This window comes from Haliotis rubra, unplaced genomic scaffold (genome assembly GCF_003918875.1).
Source record: "Haliotis rubra isolate DU_JTF1 unplaced genomic scaffold, ASM391887v1 Scf26, whole genome shotgun sequence".
Taxonomy (NCBI): Eukaryota; Metazoa; Mollusca; class Gastropoda; order Lepetellida; family Haliotidae; genus Haliotis; species Haliotis rubra.
In genome coordinates this window covers 2,551,970-2,575,916 of record NW_025766669.1, presented here as the reverse complement: position 1 = coordinate 2,575,916, position 23,947 = coordinate 2,551,970, and the positions used below count along the sequence as shown (strand labels likewise).

General features: G+C 42.7%; 2 protein-coding genes across 2 annotated transcripts in view; both read right to left on the bottom strand.

The window, feature by feature from the left end:
• Nucleotides 1-787: 787 nt before the first annotated feature.
• Nucleotides 788-23,944, bottom strand: LOC124280003 (zinc metalloproteinase dpy-31-like). Its single transcript, XM_046715882.1, has 6 exons — nucleotides 23,933-23,944; nucleotides 23,516-23,644; nucleotides 22,026-22,154; nucleotides 3,062-3,308; nucleotides 1,825-1,951; nucleotides 788-911 (listed from the first exon to the last, which is right to left on the bottom strand). Exons 1-6 carry the CDS (start codon nucleotides 23,942-23,944, stop codon nucleotides 788-790), a joined length of 768 nt encoding a protein of 255 aa, XP_046571838.1.
• LOC124280081 (ATP-dependent RNA helicase TDRD9-like) overlaps nucleotides 21,750-23,947 on the bottom strand; it is a 45,012-nt gene continuing 42,814 nt past the window's right edge. The window contains exon 38 of the mRNA XM_046715959.1: nucleotides 21,750-22,517. The gene's annotated coding sequence lies outside the window, so the exon portion shown is untranslated. The remainder of the gene's footprint in view (nucleotides 22,518-23,947) is intronic.

The window sequence follows — 23,947 nt, the reverse complement described above, 5'->3', positions numbered from 1 at the left end:
GTACGGCTCGTCAGTGCGGACCTGGGAGCTGCTGTACTTCTTGAAATTGTACTGAAACTGCGGGGTGACATTCTCCATGTGCACGGACACGTGATCATCTCTGTCAGGTCGGGACTGCTCGTGGTAGAACCCCAACACGTGGCCGATCTCATGAGCAACAGACCCCATCTGCCAAAAGAACGCCACAGGTGTCATCAGCTGTGTTCGGTATGTGATTGTGAAACTCTAAAACCAAGCCTGTTTCGGTACTTATCGTAAGCATCAAAAGCATCATGTACTTCTTGGGTCAGAAGTCGGTAACTGTACCTCTGTGGTGCTGTAATGTACAGCGACGTCAAGATCAGAACCGTCCATAGGGGGCAGCACTGAGATACCTTCACCGTAACTACGTCATCCGGTGTATAGGACATAGTTGTCACGATATGGTTTAAAGGTCAGATGAGATGAAATAGGGTTTAACGTCGTGCTTAAGAATATTTCGCTCACATGACGACGTGCATGCGTGTGTATGTGTGGCTGCTTGTACAAGCCCAGACTTAAGCTGGTTTTATAGTGCCAGCTCACTGAGATACCATGCCGCAGTTAAGCATGAATACCCCACTCAGACAATGTATTATTCTGACTCCGAGCCGACCAGTCCTTGTACCCATTAATGCCGAGCGCCAGACAGGGACCAACAATCACGGTAACCATATTTTAACGTCTTTTCGTATGACGCTGTCGGGGATAGAACCCGTGACCTTCCGCTTCCCGGGTGGACGCTCTAACCACTACACCACGGAGGAGGTCATGGTTTGAAGGTATCCACACAGGAAATGTATGTAATGAAGGCAAACAGACTTACAGTGTTACATCTTGTGCCGATGGATGTTTCTTGACCACCAACAATCCGTCCTATGGCCGACTGGCATCTGGAGAACAACAAACCCGTTACCAAAGACTCTGTATCATCTTCACTCTGACTGTTCCTCTTCCAAGCATACTCTTCACAAGATGTCGTTACTCTTGGTTCAATGATGAGTTCATTAACTTTATTTTATGCATAGATTATTATACATATACAGGGCTGTAGCTAGACGGGTGGGTGGGTGGGGGTGGGGGTGGGTGTGTGTGTGTGTGTGCAGGGGTTGCAGCTGCCCCCCTAGATTTTTTTTACAGATTACATTTTATGCATCAAAGTATTGATATAACACTCTTTTAACATTGATAGTGCCCCCCTTATTAAGAAAAGTTAACTACGGCCCTGACGTAGATGGTAGATGGTCTACTCATATACCCCAACAATGGTTGATGGTGTACCCACGTACCCCGCACCTAGGGATATAAATAATAATAATACCTGTACCCAGGTACCCCCTTGGTAGACGGTGTACACTGCACCATAGTTAATGGTTTAACAACGCACACACCTGACCAGTTTTCCCACTTACCAAGGTCCCTGGTAGAACTTGACACACCTGCCAGTTTCCCACTTACCCAGGTCCCTGGTAGAACTTGACACACCGGACCAGTTTCCCACTTACCCAGGTCCCTGGTAGAACTTGACACACCGGTCCCTGGTAGAACTTGACACACCTGCCAGTTTCCCACTTACCCAGGTCCCTGGTAGAACTTGACACACCTGCCAGTTTCCCACTTACCCAGGTCCCTGGTAGAACTTGACACACCTGCCAGTTTCCCACTTACCCAGGTCCCTGGTAGAACTTGACACACCTGCCAGTTTCCCACTTACCCAGGTCCCTGGTAGAACTTGACACACCTGCCAGTTTCCCACTTACCCTGGTCCCTGGTAGAACTTGACACACCTGCCAGTTTCCCACTTACCCAGGTCCCTGGTAGAACTTGACACGACTGTCATCATGCAGAGCTGTGGAGTACTCCTTGAACCTGATACAGGTCAGATCTTCCCAGTGCTGTATGGCCCGATGGATGTTGTCACGATAGCTGGATGCTGTTAATGTACAAACAGTAGACGCAATTCCCGACATTTCCGAGTCTGGGTCCTGATTTTCGAAACGTTCGTAGCCCTAAGAATCCTTAACTGTGGTCGTAGCCAATGTGTTTAGAATGGGCTTAAGTCAAGAAGTTCGTGGGGCTACGAACGTTTCGAGAATAAGGGCCCTGCTCATTATGAATGATTTAAATCAGTACTCGGTCCGATTCCAGAAAGCAGTCTCAGCTCTAAGATGATCCACAACCTATGTTAAAATAAGGGAGTAACGATCACTTTAGCTTATAGGGCTCGTAAGTAGGTCGCGGCACTTCACGAGTGCTTACGTTGTTTAGTACCTCGGTGACAAACAACGTTTCATACCTATTCGAATAGTCTCATGGTTGTCTGTTTCAACTGTCGACTGTCAACTATTTCGACTGTCAACAGCTGTGACAGCCAAGCATGGTTGTACACTTGGTCCGGTCTAGTAAAGTCAGATTTGGCGGTCGCACAATTTGGAACCAGATCTGGTTCTTGAATAAACGCTTGTCACCGGAAATCTGGTACCGGAAGTAAGCTGGGCCCCGTCACGCATGTCGCAAGCTGGTGCGCGCAAAGGGAGCCGGGAACCAGCTTAGTACCGGAAATAGCGCCTCGCGAGACTTACAGGCCCTATGCTTGTTGGAACGGGCCGCGAGACAATGGCTTAAACCTTAGTTTATATATGTCAAACAGTAAAATACGTTTGAAGCGAACACATTTACAAAGAACTGAAGAATATTACGAACTGGGAGTTTTGGGGTCCCGGACACTTGCTATTTATTTCAGTCAAAATGCGTGTAACGAACTCAAAGGGACACCGTAGTTTTCAGTACATTGTTACTAGTGAATGAGTTAAGTTTTACGCCGCACTCAGCAATATTCCAGCTATATGGCAGCGGTCTGTAAATAATCGAGTCTGGACCAGACAATCCAGTGATCAACAGCATGAGTATCGATCTACGCAATTGGGAACCGATGACATGTGTCAACCAAGTCAGCGCATCGTTACTAAGGAATTTGATGCACATAACGAAGGGTGTATCCTTCTTTATTGACTGCATGATAACACAATGGAAACAGACGTACGTAGATCAGAGTCGAACTCGTATACGACGACATTGTTAGGCCAGAGGTACTGGTCCTGTGCTACGGCCTTCCTCCTGAAGCGGGAGCCCCCTGGCCGATCATCATTGCCAAGCATCATCATCTGTTCTGGTGTGAGCTTCATGTCTGACTCGTACGCCCCGTCAACGCCTATCTCCTCCGGGGGTATGTTAGGGCGGGCTATCCTCTTGCCGGTCGCCAGACGTAGAGCCTTCGTATTCAGACGTGCCTGAGATCAATAACAAGTGATTCATTCAATACTACAATAAGAACAACCACTACTACTACAAGTGCTGCTGATACTGCTATTACTACTTCTTAAACTGCTACTACTGCTACGACTACTACTACTACCACCACTTCTACTACTATTGCTGCTTCCCCTGCTACTACTTCTGTTGCTACTACCACTACTACTACTAGCTATAGTGGTGCTGCTGCTGCTACTGCTCCCATTTCTGGTGTCCCCCGCCGTGATGTTGCTGGAATATTGCTAAAAGCGGCGTAAAACCTAACTCAGTCAGTCAGTCAGTCAGTCAGTCTACTGCTGCTGCTACTACTACTACTACTACTACTACTACTACTACTAGTGTTGCTGCTACTTCTACTACCGCTACCACTTCTACCAATACTACTGCTATTATTATTACCACTACTACTGCTGCTGTTGCTGCTGCTCCTACTAACTACTGCTACTACTACTACTACTACTACTGCTGCTGCTGCTGCTACTACTTCTACTACTACTACTACTACTACTGCTGCTGCTGCTGCTACTGCTACTACTACTACTACTACTACTGCTTACTAACTGCTCTACTACTAACTACTAATGCTACTACTACTGCTGCTACTAATACTACTGCTACTGCTACTACTACTACTACTGCTGCTGCTGCTGCTGCTACTACTACTACTACTGCTGCTGCTACTGCTCCTACTAACTACTGCTACTACTGCTGCTACTAATGCTACTGCTACTACTACTACTACTGCCGCTACTACTGTTGCTGCTTTTGCTGCTCCTACTGCCTTTACTACTACAGATAACGAGCAGCCATTCTTACAATCAAGTGTACTGCTACAAGAAACAACGAGCAGCCATTCTTTCAGCCACCAGTACTACTGTAAGAAACAACGGATAATTCTCACATTCACATTGAGACTGCAGAGATTTTATGATACAAGACAGTGAAAGGTTTAATAGAAGCCACAAGTTTATTCTCTTGAATTCCCTTGACTTCCTTTTTATTGTGGGGTTTTGGTACCATCCAAAATGTAACCATAGCAATGACCCAATCACCAAGTCATGTACTATCTACATTCTAGGAAATAAGGTAGAATGTGAGAATTATCCGTTGTACTTTAAGAAACAACGGATAATTCTCACATTCACAATGAGGCTACAAAGATTTTATGACACTAGACATAAACTCTTAATAGAAACCACAATTCTATTCCCTTGAATACCCTTGAATTCCCTTTTACTGTGGGGTTTCGGTACCATCCAAAATGTTTCCATAGCAATGACCCAATCACCGAGTCATGTACTATTCACCTTACAGGAAGCAGGGTTTGCCCTCCTCCTGACTTCAGTCAGTTCGCATGTATACGCCGCACAATTAGGACGTCGACCAGCATGTTTCTCTGGTGTGCTAACATCACATGTGACAACAGAAGGTATTTGGCAGGAGCCCTCGCTTCCTTGTTGCAGGCAGTGGAGTAGATCCGTGTTCCGACCTTGGCGCTCTGGTGTTACGCCATAACGGTATTGTTAGCCAATCGGAGCACTGAGGCCCTGTTTGCTGGCCTCGTGCCTGTCCTGTATTTAAGACAACAACGCGACAATGTCCCTTCTAGGATTCCATACAAGACAGTGTTGTGAAGGAGATCATTTTACCATACATTTTAATTAAATTATAACCAGAAAAAAAGTCCCCGAACCCAGTTAACATGGACTGGATCATCGGGTGATTTGGGTTTAGCGCGGTTATTGCTGATAACATTTATTTTTCAGTTTCAGTTTACTGTCTGTGTGAGTGAGTGAGTTTAGTTTTACACACAAGAAGCACAAGAGAAGACTAGGGCAGACATGGTTAGAACATGCATATGTTCATTTATTCAGGGGCCACAGGTGACCTTTGAATGGTAGGTTATTCAACTATTCAAACTGTTAGATTGTGTCTAGGAATACTTGGCCGTCAAAGGACTGACTGACTGAGTTTTGGTTTTACGCCGCTTTTAGCAATATTCCAGCAATATCACGGCGGGGGACACCGGAAGTGGGCTTCACACATTGTACCCAGGTGGGGAATCGAACCCGTGTCTTCGGAGTGACGAGCGAGCGCTTTAACCACTAGGCTATCGGGATTCGGACTACTTACGGCACCTCAGACTGGGCCACTCGTGCCACCAATTAACATAGACATTAATACATCATTATATAGGATTGCTAGACAGGTTTACAGGCATGTGAGGTGAGGTGAGGTGAGGTGAGGTGAAATTGGTTTTTTCGTCGTGCTTGAGAAGATTTCGCTCATATGACGACGTGCATGCATGTGTATGTGTATGTGCGGCTGCTTGTACTAGCCCAGACTGAAGCTGGTTTTATAGTGCTAGTCCACAGAGATACCATGCCGCAGTGAAGCATGAATACCCCACTCAGACACATTATACCGACCAGTCCTTGTTGTACCCATTAATGCCGAGCGCCTGGCAGAGACCAACAAGTACCATATTTTAACGTCTTTTTGGTATGACGCGGTCGGGGATCGAACCCGCGACCTTCCGCTCTCCGGGCGGACGCTCTAACCACTACATCACGGAGGCGGTCGGCATATGAAAGTATGAGTAGCCAACAACAGGATCACAGACAGACACATGTTGGACAAACGAGGATAGACACATATCGGAGAGCGAGGGTAGATACATGTTATTCAAGCGAGGATAGACATGTGTTATTCAAGCTAAGATAGACACATGTTAGGCACCCGAGGGTAGACACATGATAGATGATAGGCAGACAAGGATAGACGAATGTTAGGCAAGCGAAGATAGGCAGTTGTTAGGCAAACTTAACAAAGCATGAAACGACCAATTACAAAGACACCAAGATGTCTGCCGACAAGAAATTGTATAATCTGAAAATTGGGGTTTGACCAAAAACGTTATTACCCCAAAAACAGTCGTAGAAACACTGCAAACGTAATGTCTCAAACTCAATTCTGATAAGGTCTCAAATGCAATATGTACAACGGAAGCACAATTTTTCTTTAAAAAATGGCACAATGTATATAATGGATATAATGAATTTGCCTGGAAGTGTGTAATTCAAGATTGAGTGTGATTGAAATATATCTATCACTGATTATAATGAAATAATGAAAAAAGAAAACACCCCATCAGTTCATAAATATTTTACGATGCAAAATTATTAATTAAATTTTCATAAATTTCATGTTTTGTAAAAGCAAACGAATAAATATCTAGAAGGTTTAAGGTAAGAAAAGCTTGTCTTACCTGTACCGACCTTGCGTCACCTTCCATAGTCCACACTTGTAGTATTAGGAGAGTTAAGAGTAGAAGTCCCATGATGTGACTTGTCACGGAGGATGAGGATGAGGAGGAGAAAATCTCCATTATATACCAAATCCATCGTCATCAGCCGCTTGCTAACCTCCTCACCTGCTTCCTACTTGACTTGCTTAGCCAATGAAAATCCACCTGGCAAGTGTTAAGCAGATGGCGTTTTTACTACGATGTAATTGATGTGTCCATCCCGAGACTTAATTAAAACGTTCATTGTTACATAGTTACTTTGGCCAGCTACGGTACTACATGCGTCATTAGATTGGAGTCAGTCACTGAAAATCATTACTGTCTTCAGAATATGGAGATATCTCAATACCCTGTTTTGACCTTTAACATATGCTATCGTGGTTTACTGCGAAACATTGACTTGGCTTTGCGTGTGTTTGCATATTGGGATATTTCAATTCCCTGTTTTAACTTGTACCGTAAGTTATCGTGATCTACTGCCAAAAATTGACTTGGCTTTGCATGTGTTCTGTCGGGTGGTATGGTGGGGATACGCTACCTTTTCGTGAACGCATGTAACATTAGAGTTTCATTGTGACACAGTCATACAGTTGACTGTCAGCAGACATTTCTTCTGATTTTGTATAGGGTTGTATTGAACATGGAGATATTTCAATTCCCTGTTTTGACTTGTACCAAATGCTATCGTGTTTTACTGCGAAAAATTGACTTGGTTTTGCATGTGTTTTGTCGGGTGGATGGAGATACCTAACATTTCGTGAACACCTGCAGCATCAGTGTTTCATTGTGATATACTCGTACATTCCGCTGATCTTGACAGAGATTTCTCCTGATATGGAAAGAATTGTGCCACGTTTATGCACTTAGAAGTTAGAATGTCTTTAATGGCTGTTATATCATCTTGATAGAAACGAAACAGCTTCTTTGCTTTCTCTCAATTTGTAATGTTACTGTTTAGTTGGAGTGATGGAATATTGAACTAGCTGCTTTTTACAAATGTTGTCATCCGATGCATTGACCAATCAGAGTCCAGTGCGTTGACCAATCAACAGCTGGACAATGGAAACACGTCTCCAACTAAACGCAGTGGGTTTTCAGGGCGGAAATGCCAATATTTGTTTTTTGTAAGTTGGGGACAAATCGGCTTACACAACGTTTCACAATACACGAAGTGGGGTTTAGCACTGGATCAGACCGCGGTAGACACAAGTGTCACGCACTGAACACAGTTCTCCGGTAAGATACAACACATTTACCTGGCAAGGCACGTTACATATCCTCAGTATGGTCCAAACAGTAAAATAACACAGCCCTGATGCTGTATACCTATCTCAACAGATGTTCTTGTCTAGGTGACCGCCTGTTTGTTTAAACGCCCTTAACAATAACGTTTTAAACTAAAGAAATGTTTTTTTCTTACATCAGAGATATATCTTTGGAACAATATAGTGCACAGAGAGTGATACGTGTGGAGCTGATAAAAACATGACGTCAGGGAGACACGTGGATTATAATTACTGTTAAACAACTTAAAGGATATGCCTGTGTATGGTTTGACGCAGTTGCGAATATTACTCATCGTGAAAAGAATTTCATTCAATGTTTCCTATATCAGAGTGATGGAGAAAGTGGTCGGTTTGTGGTTATCTCAGTAAATATACCTGAACAAGGGATAACCATGAACGAATGTCACATATCTCTCAGCGTTCGCTCGTCACGCTGAAGACCCGGGTTCGATTCCCCACACGGGTACAATGTGCGAAGCCTATTTCTGCGCTCCCCCGCCGTGATATTGCTGGAATATTGCTAAAAGCTCAAACTAAACTCACTCACTCAGTTTAACAAACTGTTACATGATTTGTGTTCTTTCTTTACTAAAGTTTTGGATGATCCGGCTACGATGGTTTGTAAGTAATCACCAGGTTCAAAATCACGCAAATTCCCACGACACGAACCCGGAGCGTTTCTGAGCTGCCGTCAGAATCCTAGGAAACCATTCTCAAACCCAGCTGATTCCTCGGAATGTTCTCAGCTCTCAGGAGAGATTTATACTGTATTGGCTCGCTGACGTGTGCTCCGATGTTTATCATCCGTAATCATATCACGCTTTCTTTCAAATATATTTGCTGTAGTAATTCAGTTCAACTTATTGGAAGTTGAAATTATAGGAAGGTATTGCCGATCGTAGACTAGGCAGCTCATAATGCAAATTTAATTTCTTAAAACAAATATTTTTATTAAAACAAACTACTTCATTTAAACCTTAGGGAGATCTAGAGCTGCTACAAACCACCAAATCCATATTGCAAAAACTGACGATAACACTCAATACAGGAAAGGGATTTCTATAAAATTGTCGCTGGCAGCGGTGGGGTAGCCTAGTGGTTAAAGCGTTCGCTCATCACGCCGAAGACACGGGTTCGATTCCCCACGTGGGTACAAGGTGTACAGCCCATTTCTGGTGTACCCCGCCATGATATTGCTGGTATATTGCTAAAAGCGGCGTTAAACCATGTTCACTCACTCATTGAATCTTAAGGACCCATGAAGATCCGGGTTAGAATTGATTTTAGCAACCATGCTTGTCGTAAGCGGCGACTAACGGGATCGGGTGGTCAGGCTCGCTGACTTGGTTGTCACATGTCATCGCATCCCGATGTCGTATGTCGATGCTCATGATGTTGATCACTGGATTGTCTGGTCCAGACTCGATTATTTACCGACCGCTTCCATATAGCTGGAATATTGCTGAGTGCGGCGTTAAACAACAACCAACCAACTCAATCTTAAGGCTTCACCTCACAGACTAGATATAGATGATATAAGGAGTTGTACGTGCTACCAGAATTTGGATTACAGTCAATTTGCAAGATTCTTCGCGTGAAGTGATAGCAATTCGAAATGTATCTTCAACTGTCACCTGTTAGCTTGGTATTACAGCCGACAGGAGTCAACATTTTTCATCTACGTAGTTGCGTTACACCATCTGAGTCATATATAACATATGTAGCATGTTTTATTTAATCTATTATTATATTTGGACATTCAAATCCGTTTTCACGGCCGACAGGAATAAACATTTTTCACGCTTGAGGCAAATAAACAGATTTTAAAAGAATCACCATCTACGTGTTACTTGGCTGGGACAATAAGACGACTGACGCTGAGACATAATTCACAGAAAGTATTTCAGACTACTGGGTCCCGATCCACACAGCCTTCGTAGCACTACGACATTCGTAAGCCTGTGATAAACTATAGAGTTACGACAGGTCGTAACGTTACGAACGCTCTATGGATCTGGGCCTAGGTTTTCGAAGCTCTCGTAGCGCTAAGATAGTCGTAAGTGCCATACATTAACATTAACTAACGACTATCTTAGCGCTAAGAAAGCTTCGAAAGTCTAGGCCCTGGATCTGGAATTTATGCCAAGTGGATTCCCCAAACTCAACGGATCCATGATCCATGAACATTTCTTTTTAAACATGATGGTAAAGATAATTTGTCCAAAATGAAAACAAAACTCATCTACAGTTTACTGTGTGCTTGTTTTGCGTCAAAGATTTCCTATTTTGGTTTGGAATCATGTTTCGGACAAAGTTACGATACGTTACGAGCCCCAAAGACTTTGAATATGACGAGAGTGAACTCATGCAAGTACGGTTACTTTTTGCTACTGCAACCGTATCGAAAAAATCTACTTTGAGAATTTGAAAATATACTCTAAAAGTGTTACTGCCTCTGCGAATGAATGAATGAATGTTGTTTTACACCTCACCAGCAATTTTCCAGCTACATGTATTCGCGGCGACCCGTGAAGAACCCGGTTTCAATTGGTCTGTCGTAGCAGGCGGCTAACGGGATCAGAGTGCAGTTTTACGAAACAATCTAAGACTAGCTTAAGTCTATGTTATGGTGTAGGAGATACCTTCACCTTAGGTCTAAGATCGCTTTGTACAGGTACAAAGGTGGTCAGGTTCGCTGACTTGGTCGATGCATGTTCCAATTGCATAGATCGATGTTCATGATGTCAATCACTGGATTGTCTAGTCCAGATTGGATTATTTACAGACCGCCATACAGCTAGAATATCGCTAAGTGCGGCGTTAAAAAACCACTGGAGCTTCTATGCATTTTATTAAATCTCTATACGCGAGTCGTGCATGAAGCAGTAGTTGTAACGTAGCGTACTGGTAACCTCGGCCGACCTGTGGGTGACGGGTCGATATCTCCCCGTGGTCAACAGGTGGTTGTGGCGTCACGCGCACCTTGCTCCTCAAGCGTTACTCCACTCCCTTCCTGCGATAATGTCACCTCGTATATTAATCAGAAGCTTAAAGGCAGTTTGATTTTGAAATCATTTGTGGTCGATGTATTCGATGAGATTAGTGTTTATTACTTTCTGTAGTTTTTCCATTCTGAGAAACGAAAAGCACTCTTAAAACCATGATAATATTGCTGACCTCTTGAGATGATAAAGTGTTTTGTTAAGAAACCAAAAATGCTCCGTAATCATGCTGTGAGTCATTCGCGAGCGTTATATCTCAAGACGTGTTGCGCAAACTATGAAAGTAGAACCTCGAGCAAACAACCAAAAGGCCCAGTTGATTGTCCAGTACATTCTGTCACCGTGAGACTTTTGAAATGGTTTTCAAGGTTAACTGATTAGAGGCTAATGGTGATATTTCTGATGGACACACTATGGATGGTGCAAACCCCTCTTGATAAACCTGATGCCGACCCCTGAGAAGTGATCATCCTGATGCCACCATGCAGTACGTTGTATACAGTGAAATGTGTATTTGGTAAACGGATGCCAGTGTTGAAATTAATATTTATTTCGTGGCTTTTCTCAGTCACTCTGAGTCACGCTTCAAAGAATGACCAATTTCAGTTCCGAGGTTATGAGCAGGCAGGCATTTTTTTAATCCGATCTACGTGAGCATGTTTTGCAGATTCGCCGGAAAGATTCAAGAGTGCCAAAACAAATTAAACGAATGTCTGGACATACCGCCAATATCTAGTAGCAGTAAATCCCTGCAGTCAAGGCTTGGAACAAACAGTCGAGAATGTTTATTGTGTGTACACCTACCTCGCAAACAAAGGGGCACGCGATACCCTATGTGTTTATTACATTACGGCACGTATATAGTTGATGAAAGAGAAAGTGCCACAGGTGTAGGCGCACATTTCTGCTAAGTCGTCCTTGAAACTCAACAAAAGTAGATTCGTGGACAAAAACATTAATAGCTGAACATATGCATGAGTGGATAGAATGTTAGTTTATTATAAGGTTGGTTGATTTGTTGTTTAAGGCGGCACTCAGCAATATTCCAGCTATATGGCGGCAGTCTGCAAATAATCGAGTCTGGACCAGACAATCCAGTGACCAACAGTATGAGCATCTATCTATGCAATTGGGAACCGATGGCATGTGTCAACCAAGTCAGCGAGTCTGATCATCCGATCCCGTTAGTCGCCTCATACGACAAGCATGGGTTACTGAAGACCAATTCTAACCCGGACCTTCACGGGTCAGTTTATCATAAGGAAATATTTGATTTTGTACTTGCAGAATTTCTGCAAAGTATTGGATAAAGGAACTCGCTGGTAGCAGTATGCACGTGGTCTGTCTATCCGTTCATCCGTTCATCACTATCCGTTGTTCTGAATAGTATGTGAGCGTGTTGAAGCCATAGTGCAAAAACTATCAATCTAGTAGATAATAGTTATATGGATGTAGATGAAGCTTTCATCTACGCAGAAGAAACTTTCATCTACGTAAATTATTCTTACATGTAGGTATGTGAGATCGTAATCTACTTAGAAGGTATCAGCTGTTATCGCTTTAGTAACCATATTTTCTCGAGTAATGGACAACAGTTCCGGGTCTGTTTTATAATAATTCTGACTTGATTAATAATGACCGATTTGTTTAACTTATATCCGTGATATGTCTTGATTGCGGTACTGTAAAAACTCTCCGTTTAAATGTGTCCCAGTTTTGTAAAACGGGTGAGTGCTGGTGAATGAACGATAATTATAAATGATCACAATGGTTAAAATCCAGACAAGGCCATATGAAAAAACAGCCAACATGATGCCATACATTTCAAGATATGATGTATATGTTTGTATAAACTATTATCAAACTGGAATCGCAGATTCACACGATCAAACTGACATTGCTACTTCACAAGACAATACTATGATCTCTGTACTGATACGACGATAATGATATCAAATATCCAGACTGAAAGTATCTTGTATGTAGATGAAAGTATCTTGTATGTAGATGAAAGTATCTTGTATGTAGATGAAAGTATCTTGTGTGTAGATGAAAGTATCTTGTATGTAGATGAAAATATATTGTATGAAGATGAAAGTATCTTGTATGAAGATGAAAGTATCTTGTATGTAGATGAAAGTATCTTGTATGTAGATGAAAATATCTTGTATGTAGATGAAAGTATCTTGTATGTAGATGAAAGTATCTTGTATGTAGATGAAAGTATCTTGTATGTAGATGAAAGTATCTTGTATGAAGATGAAAGTATCGTGTATGTAGATGAAAATATCTTGTATGTTGATGAAAGTATCTTGTATGCAGATGAAAATATCTTGTATGTTGATGAAAATATCTTGTATGTAGATGAAAGTATCTTGTGTGTAGATGAAAGTATCTTGTATACTGTATGTAGATGAAAATATCTTGTATGAAGATGAAAGTATCGTGTATGTAGATGAAAATATCTTGTATGTAGATGAAAGTATCTTGTATGCAGATGAAAATATCTTGTATGTTGATGAAAATATCTTGTGTGTAGATGAAAGTATACTGTATGTAGATGAAAATATCTTGTATGTAGATGAATGTATCTTGTGTGTAGATGAAAGTATCTTGTATACTGTATGTAGATGAAAATAGCTTGTATGAAGATGAAAGTATCGTGTATGTAGATGAAAATATCTTGTATGTAGATGAAAATATCTTGTATGTAGATGAAAGTATATTGTATGTAAATGTAAATATCTTGTATGCAGATGTAAGTATATTGTATGTAGATGAAAGTATGTTGTATGAAGATGAAAGTATATTGTATGAAGATCAAAGTATCTCATATGGAGATGATAAACCGGTGTAGACCGTTGCATAACTACGCTTCGGTAGTATATGTCAGTATTGGGAGTTACATGGAAATATCTGACAGTAGACAACAGAGTAAACTTTGAGAAACTCCTACAAATAAATACATTGCTCTGGTCGACGAAAGGATGTAGGGCACCTGTGATTACAACCTCACAGCGCCAGAGAACAATCAATCTCGATTACCGCCAAAACATTCCAGAAAGACGAAATAGTCAAAACAATGTATCGCTGAAATACCTTCAGATATTTTTTATTCTATTTTATTGCTTGTTATTATGTGGTTTGTTTGTCTATATTGTTTGTTTGTTTGTTGTTGTGTTTGTTCTAAGAAGATTGGGGGTGGAGTCACACCGGCGCGTAACCATTGGCAATATCCCACTCTCCTACCCAGAGTTCCATGCGGCAAGCCAGCATAGTACCTCTGCCACGGGCCAAAAAAATGTGACGATTCGTCACATCTTGCACTGTCCATTCAATATAATGTACAGATTTCTTTTACTCTTTTATTTTTGACGAGTCTACACATCTAACTAACCATCTTTGATAGAATGAATTAGTTTCACTGAGAAAATATCCAAAAACATGTAACACTATTTCGATTTGCGTAGCGATCCTTTGTTTACATAGGTTGTACGTCTCCACGTGCTGTCATCGAAGCCGACGGAGAGCAAACGATGCAGCCACTTTGATATCTAAATATGTACTGTCATAGACCTAACTGTCGCAGTTGTGGAAAAATATATATAACAATGTAAAACATTATGAAGAGAGCGCCGAAAAGCTTTCGTGAGTCCAGTCTCTTCTTATTATGAATATGCGCGTTTGATTACAAACAAGAGAAAAGTCCGGTCACGTGATATGCAAATTAGCCTGTGGCAGTGATGTTATGTTAAGTCATCGCTGTGCCGGAGTGTGGCAATATCCACGTCCATCCTCACTGAAGCAAACTGCACACGTGACACGGAGTAATCACACTCTAACAGCGTGCAGTACAACAGGTATTGCAAGGGAGTAGCTTGAAAGTTAAGAATTTGGGAGGTCTTAGAATGATATTGCTTATTTAAAAACACGAAACGTGACAAATACTTGCAACGCCTCTGAACTGGAAAATAGATGATGTCAAGAACGACATTTGAGATGCATGCAGATGGATCTCTGTCGTTCTGTGGAACACAAACAGTCCGAATACAAGAATGAAGCATACGACCTCATTGATAAACACTTCCTGCTTATTGCATACATCGAATTTCGGTGTAGATTCTTTTCACGGTTATCAGGTTTAATGCAATGAACAAGAAGCTATACGATTGCTGACAAAAATATAGACACACCAACATTGGTGTCGGAGACTCTCAAGGTTGTTTGTTGTTTAACGCCACACTCAGCAATATTCCAGCTACATTCCAGCAGAGGACTGACTGACTGACTGAATTTAGTTTTACGCCGCTTTAAGCAATATTCCAGCAACATCACGGCGGGGGACACCAGAAATGGGCTTCACAAATTGTACCCATGTGGGGATTCGAACCCGGGTCTTCGGCGTGACGAGCCAACGCTTTAACCACTAGGCTACCCCACCGCCCCTCCAGCAGAGGAGACACTGGGGGGATGATGATGGCAACAAATGGTCTCACACTGCAACACAGTTTGGTCGAAAAGGACAGAAATCATTTTGCCCTGTCCGTCCGTCGGTCTTGCCATGTCTATCTGTTTTTCAATCTACCGGAGCGATGGAGACAGCCTAGTGGGTACGTAAATAAAGCGTTCGCTCGTCACGTCGAAGACCCGGGTTCGATTCCCGACATGGGCACATTGTGTGAAGTTCATGTTTGGTTTCCCAGGTCGTTATATTACTAGAATATTGCTACAAGCGTCGTAAAAATAACTCACTCACTCAGTTTTACAAACTGTGACATGATTTGTGTTGTCTCGTCTTTGTGTCCTGTGATGTTCAGCCCCATCCTGCTCCATGTGGACGTGTCCGTAGGTCTGCCAGTTTGGTCTCTTCACTACTGCCCTGTCCTTAAGAGCTTGTCCAGCCATTAATCTAGCTTTTCCTGTCTGTCTGTCCCTTTTAGTGGTATTTTCAAGTCAAATCTGGGGCGGTGGGGTAGCCTAGTGGTTAAAGCGTTCGCTCGCCACGCCCAAGATCCGGGTTCGATTCCCCATGTGGGTACAATGTGTGAAGCTCATTTCTGGTGTCCACCGTCGTGATATTGCTGAAATGTTGCAAAAAGCGGCGTAAAAAATTAAACTCACTCACTCACTCAAGTCAAATCAGGACCCGTAACATTACAGTGAGAGGAAAATACGACGCGATGCCTATCAGTCTACGTAATTGGGAACCGATGACATGTGTCAACCAAGTCATTGAGTCTGGCCACCCGACCCCCTTAGTCGCCTCTTACGACAAGCATGGGTTATTGAAGATCAATTCTAACCCGGATCTTCAATGGTATTGACTTATGATGAAGGTTAGAGGATGGATCTATATAGATACAAGACCCACATGGATGGGAAAGATGTCCGCTCGTAAACCCTCGAACTAATCCTAATAAATAGAACACATTTCAAGGTTGAGGGAGAGACGGAACTCTTACTGTTTGAATGTGTAACATGATATGTATTGCCTACATGAGAGACATGTGTTAATTGACGTATGTTTTATCATTCAGGGCGTTCTGTTATTGTTCATTGATCTGGACTGAGAGCCCACTGGGGATCTCCATATCCCATGCTACCAGTTACGAAACAAGTCCCTGTCAATCCTACACAAGAATTCGTCATTGATTTACCACCGACGTCTACCTGTTACATCATAATATCTAGTGATTTGTTATCGTAAATTTCACATTATTATTGTCCAAGTTCGTTATCACCTTTCAGTTCTGAAAGGATACGAAGTTGATTTTAACTGGGCCTTATACTTGAACAATCATGTAATTTCTAGGGATTCAAGTGTTCCACTACCATTCGAAAGGGAAAGGGAGATAAGCAAAAGATCATGAGTCAGGATAAGGAAAAATTTATTCATTATATATAATATTTTTTGCATCCGTAGGTTTGGGTAGGGATTAACATATCAAGGAATTCGTTTATCGGGACAATATTTGAGAAAACGCAAGTGTCCGGATAGGCGAGGTTCTATTGTAGATTCCCAACCCTCCAAGCCGTGCACGTACGTGCCAAATCATTAAGATTGTCCACCTGACCCAACTTAGCCATGGCTTATGACAAGCTGGAGGTCCTTGTGGGGGTTCTGCTCTATGGCATCACTGAAGAGAACTACTTTTAAATACATCCGTGTTAGGCTTTCATTATAAGCAGCGACCAGGGCAGTTTTATTCGCACGGGTGGCAGGTCTCCGCTGTACTGGAGTTCGTGATTGTTGCTTTCAATATTGATACTTTCATCAAAATAATTTAATCCAACATTCGAGTGTTCTTTTGATTAACTCGGTGTGTCGTCACTGAGGTTTTCCATCACCTGACCGCTGAGCAAAGTAATTCGTGCTGTGGGTTACCTGGAGGTGGTTTGCCGTCACATTTGGCTGTTGGTAGCCCATTCGTTTCTTTAAGGTACAGGAATAATTTACCAAATATTTAAGCCAATTGTGTAAATCAGTGCTCATGTTGATCACTGGATTGTCTGGTCCAGACTGAATTATCAACAGATCGCCGCCATGTGGCTGGAATATTGCTGAGTGCGACGTTAAACAACAAATAAACAAACATACAAAACCTTTCAGGTCTGTTGTTTCACGTTGCACTCAGCAAGATTCCAGCTATATGGTGGCGGTCTGTAAATAATCGAGTCTGGATCAGACATTCCAGTGATCAACAGCATGAGCATCGATCTACGCAACTGGGATACGATGACGTGTCAACCAAGTCAGCGATCCTGACCATCCAGTTAGTCGCCTCTTACGAGTTACTGAAGACCACTTCTAACTCGGATGTTCACGGTAAAACCTTTCAGAAAAATACGACTCCTATTTGTCATGATCAGCGCACACATATTTTGTAGATGAATTGATGTAGATGAGCCACATGTGCACTGAAGTGAGACTGATAGAGAGACATACTCCCTGGGGCTGTTATACCGTCCATTTGGCTTGTGTCCCACGTGCATACTGAACCAATCCTACATTCCTTGGATTTCAAACATACCATGCAAGGTGTCAGAAATTGCAAACAGGTAGCTGTCAACCTGTATATATTTGCTAGATCTTGACATCGAAAAATCGAAACTGTAACATATCAAGCAGTTGGACAGTGGGGAGCACCATGCCAACTTCCGGTCGAACTTCTACCAGTTCTCCTCTTCAACAAAATAGTTCAACAAATCAACAAAGGAATTATTTTGTTTACTGAACTTAGCAATTTGATTGCACTTTAAACAAAATGCAATTCAACAGAGCAACAATGATGATTCAAATTTTCAAATTACCATAAGGCACAGACATGCGTTTAGTCTTAACATAAACCTTGTAAATGGAAAAAGGTATAATAACATAGAGGACTAAAGAATAGTGATGGTTTTGCCTAAACCATAGCTTGCAACAAGGGAACAACTTTTACAGATGAAGGACCAAGTAATAGGGGCATGAGCAGAGGCATGGCGAGGGCAGTAAGGTGGACTCATTAAGTGGGGTAAGAAGACAGGCTGATGAGAGGCTTGAGAGGGGGAGGAGAGGGGGAGGAGAGGGGGGAGGGGCATTTAGGTGAACAGCAGTGCTTGGGTGTGGCATGTAGAAATGGTGCACACAGGTTGCATCAGTGAAGAGGAGATTACAGAGGACGTGGGTGAGCGAGTTAAGCTCAACACTGCTCAGAACAGATGGGTTGGTTGGGTTGGGGGGTGTGGCATGTAGAAATGGCGTATATTGCATTCTTAAGTGCAGGCTTGTAGAGAAGTGCGGGCTTGTAGAGAAGTGCGGGCTTGTAGAGAAGTGCATGTTGAGAGTGAATTTGGCTTAACACTGCCATGAACAGATGCATGAGGTTGGTGGATGGGGAATGTAGAAATGGTGTATAATGGCTGCATTAATGACCTCTGAGCATGCAGAGAAGGCTTGTAGAGTGAGTGAGTTTAATATTAAAGTTGGGTAGGGTTGGGTAGGGATGGGGTAAGGCTGTAGTCAGGATTTCTTTAATGGGCATTTTAGAAGTTGTTGGGATGTGTGACATGAAGAAATGGTGTGAGGAGGGCACATCCATGAAGTGGTGGCTTGTACAGACTGACTGACTGAGTTTGGTTTTACGCCGCTTTTAGCAATATATTTAGCACTAGGCTACCCCACCGCCCCTCCTGATTTGACTTGAGTGAGTGAGTGAGTTTAGTTTTTACGCCGCTTTTTGCAATATTTCAGCAATATCATGACGGGGGACATCAGAAATGAGCATCACACATTGTACCCACATGGGGAATCGAACCCGGGTCTTGGGCGTGGCGAGCGAACGCTTTAACCACTAGGCTACCCTACCGCCCCTGATTTGACTTGAAAATACACTAACCACTAAAATGGACAGACAGACAGGAAAAGCTAGATTAATGGCTGGACAAGCCCTTAAGGACAGGGCAGTAGTGAAGAGACCAAACTGGCAGACCTACGGACACGTCCACATGGTGAGGTGAGGTGAAATAGGTTTAACGTCGTGCTTCGTCGTGGTATGTTTGTTTATTTGTTGTTTAACGCCGCACTCAGCAATATTCCAGCTAAATGCGGCGGTCTGTTGATAATCCAGTCTGGACCAGACAATCCAGTGACCAACATGAGCACTGATTTACACAATTGGCTGAAAGTTTTGGGAGGCTATTCCTGTACCTGAAAGAAACGAAGGGGCTACCAACAGCCGAATGTGACGGCAAACCAGGTCCAGGTTACCCACAGCACGAATTACTTTGCTCAGCGGTCAGGTGATGGAAAACTTCAGTGACGACACACCGAGTTAATCAAAAAAACAGTGTGAACACTCGAATGTTGGCTTCAGTTATTTTGATGAAAGTATCAATATTGAAAGCAACAATCACGAACTCCAGTACAGCGGAGACCTGCCACCCGTGCGAATAAAACTGCCCTGATAGCTGCTTATAATGAAAGCCTAACACGGATGTATTTAAAAGTAGTTCTCTTCAGTGGTGCCATAGAGCAGAACCCCCACAAGGACCTCCAGCTTGTCATAAGCTATGGCTAAGTTGGGTCAGGTGGACAATCTTAATGATTTGGCACGTGCGTGCACGGCATGGAGGGTTGGGAATCTGCAATAGAACCTCGCCTATCCGGACACTTGCGTTTTCTCATATATTGTCCGGATAAACGAATTCCTTGATATGTTAAGCCCTACCCAAACCTACGGATGCAAAAAATAAATAATATATAATGAATAAGATTGTTCAAGTATAAAACCCAGTTAAAATGAGCTTCGTATCCTTTCAGAACTGACAGGTGATAATGAACTTGGACAAAAATGCTGTGAAATTTACGATAAAATATCACTAGATATGATAATGTAACAGGAAGACCTCGGTGGTAAATCAATGACAAATTCTTGTGTAGGATTGACAGGGACTTGTTTCGTAACTGGTAGCATGAGATATTGAGATCCCCAGTGGGCTCTCAGTCCAGATAAATGAACAATAACAAAACGCCCTGAATGATAAACATACGTCAATTAACACATGTCTCTCATGTAGGCAATACATGTCATGTTACACATTCAAACGGTAAGAGTTCCGTCTCTCCCTCAACCTTGAAATGTGTTCTATTTATTAGGATTAGTTCGAGGGTTTACGGGCGGACATCGTTCCCATCCATGTGGGTCTTGTATCTATATCCGTCCTTTAACCTTCATCATAAGTGAATACCATTGAAGATCCGGGTTAGAATTGATCTTCAATAACCCATACTCGTAAGAGGCGACTAAGGGGATCGGGTGGTCAGACTCAATGACTTGGTTGACACATGTCATCGGTTCCCAATTGCGCAGATCGATGCTCATGCTGTTGATCACTGGATTGTATGGTCAAGACTCGATTGTTTACACACCATCGCCATACAGATGGAATATTGCTGAGTGTGGCGTAAAACTAAACTCACTCATTCACTATGTTACAATATAAGATGTACAACAGTCGCTTCGATAGTTTTGTGAAACGGGGCCCTGGAACCAAAGTCTTGTTGATGTAATAGAGGGAACGGGAAGTACCGTCGTCTGATGCGCCGCTGTGCAGAGTTGCATCCCTTGTGTCCGCCAGAAACCCATGGTTGTGGGTTCGAATCCCTGTTCGCCCTGGTTATGTTTCTAGGTCTGTCAGCACCATGGTCTTGGTTTTTCGCCAAAGAGGAAAATGTGTGAGATCGACATCGCGTCGTATTTTCCTCTCACATTTATGTTACGGGTCCTGATTTGACTGACTGACTGACTGACTGAGTTGTGGTTTTACGCCGCTTTTAGCAATATTCCAGCATTCCTTCGGCGTGACGAGCCAACGCTATAACCATTAGGCTACCCCACCGCCCCGGCTTGTACAGAAGTGGAGTGGGGAAGGGGGATACATCCAGGGTCATTGAGGGGCTAATCACAGTGTATAAAGTTGCCCTCAGGGACATGTAGAGTATGTGTAGGTGCCAGGGGGCATGTAGTGCATACATACACTGTGTGGTATGTCAGGTCATGACCTGTCTGCCTGCAACACTGGATCAAGAAGCTGACCCCGAACACATGGTAGAAGAGGAAGAGATTACACTGAGTGTTTCTGCTCAAAGTTCACATCGGCAAACCACATCAAGCTAAGCTAGGATAAGCCCCCAATACCAGGAAGCTTACTCGCACTAGCTGCCCAGGGTGTACTCTTTCATTGGTGGAATACATTTGTATTAATAAACGAATAATTCTGTCAACTATTTTTTCACACACAATTGTTTCCTGGGAAAAAATGCTATGAATTAAAACATACCAGTTACAATTTTTTGTACTTTTACCATAATCTTTGGAAAAAGTACACAAACAGAATATGACCATAGCACAATCAATTAAACAAAAGGGAAATATAGTGTATATTCCCCAGTCGTCTGTGGGGCAACTTATCTGACTTCACTCAATGGTCACTTACAACTATTCTGTGAAATAAGGGACCTGGAAGAAATACAAAACAAGTTGCAGTTCAGTTAAACAAATAACGACACACTGCCACTTTCACTTCTTGTGAAAACTGATAAAAACAATAACCTCCAACCGTTCTGTCAAGCACAAAGTGGGTCTTGCACATGGTATAGTTGAAGCAGTCTGCAGTCATCTCCAACATCAGAATCTTCCTGAGAATGGGATATTTGGCACAGCTATCACAGATGATGTCCTGTTTGACCTGAAGCCATGAAGTGGCACTCGGTCTGTGGAGTACTAGTGGCACCAAGTCTTGGTGGTATAATGGCTACTCCATGCCAGTATCCACAAAGTGGTGCCCTGTCCGTATGCTATACTGGTGATGACCAGTCAATGATATATGCCATACAGTGGCACTCTTTCTGTTTAGTATTCACCTTCGATGACTAGTCAATGATATAGGCCACATACAGTATTGGAAAGTCAATGATATAAGCCATACAGTGGCGAGCTGTCTGTGAGGTATATAAGTTCGATGGCCGATCAGTTACATAAGCCATAGAGTGGCGGGCTGTCTGTGATGTATACAAGTACGATGGCCCATCAGTGATATATGCCATACAGTTTGCTCTCTTTGGCAAGATGGCTGTCTGACTGTAGGTGGGCAGACAGTGTTCTTGGAGTGGTACACAGCACGTCACACAGCTCACAGGTCACAGTATCGCTCCGATGCCTGCAGACAGAAATACAGAGATAAATGCTTCGTAATACATAATACTGGGTGTCTCAAAATACTAACCAAAACTTAAGGGAGTGAGTTTAGGTTTTACGCTTTTAGCAATATTCCAGCATTCCTTCATGCGGACGAAGCCAACGCTTATAACCATTAGGGCTACCCCACCGCTTCAGGCTTGTACAGAAGTGGAGTGGGGAGGGGATACATCCAGGGTCATTGAGGGGCTAATCACAGTGTATAAAGTTGCCCCCAGGGACATGTAGAGTATGTGTAGGTGCCAGGGCATGTAGTGCATACATACACTGTGTTATGTCAGGTCATGACCTGTCTGCCTGCAACACTGGATCAAGAAGCTGACCCTTCTGAACACATGGTAGAAGAGGGAAGAGATTACACTGAGTGTTTCTGCTCAAAGTTCACATCGGCAAACCACATCAAGCTAAGCTTAGGATAAGCCCCCAATACCAGGAAGCTTACTCGCACTAGCTGCCCAGGGTGTAATTCTTTCATTGGTGGAATACATTTGTATTAATAAACTAATAATTCTGTCAACTATTTTTCACACACAATTGTTTCCCTGGGAAAAAATGCTATGAATTAAAACATACCAGTTACATTTTTTGTACTTTTACCATAAATCTTTGGAAAAAGTACACAAACAGAATATGACCATAGCACAATCAATTAAACAAAAGGGAAATATAGTGTATATTCCCCAGTCGTCTGTGGGGCAACTTATCTGACTTCACTCAATGGTCACTTACAACTATTCTGTGAAATAAGGGACCTGGAAGAAATACAAAACAAGTTGCAGTTCAGTTAAACAAATAACGACACACTGCCACTTTCACTTCTTGTGAAAACTGATAAAAACAATAACCTCCAACCGTTCTGTCAAGCACAAAGTGGGTCTTGCACATGGTATAGTTGAAGCAGTCTGCAGTCATCTCCAACATCAGAATCTTCCTGAGAATGGGATATTTGGCACAGCTATCACAGATGATGTCCTGTTTGACCTGAAGCCATGAAGTGGCACTCGGTCTGTGGAGTACTAGTGGCACCAAGTCTTGGTGGTATAATGGCTACTCCATGCCAGTAGCCACAAAGTGGTGCCCTGTCCGTATGCTATACTGGTGATGACCAGTCAATGATATATGCCATACAGTGGCACTCTTTCTGTTTAGTATTCACCTTCGATGACTAGTCAATGATATAGGCCACATACAGTATTGGAAAGTCAATGATATAAGCCATACAGTGGCGAGCTGTCTGTGAGGTATATATTCGATGGCCGCATCAGTTACATATGCGGTCATAGC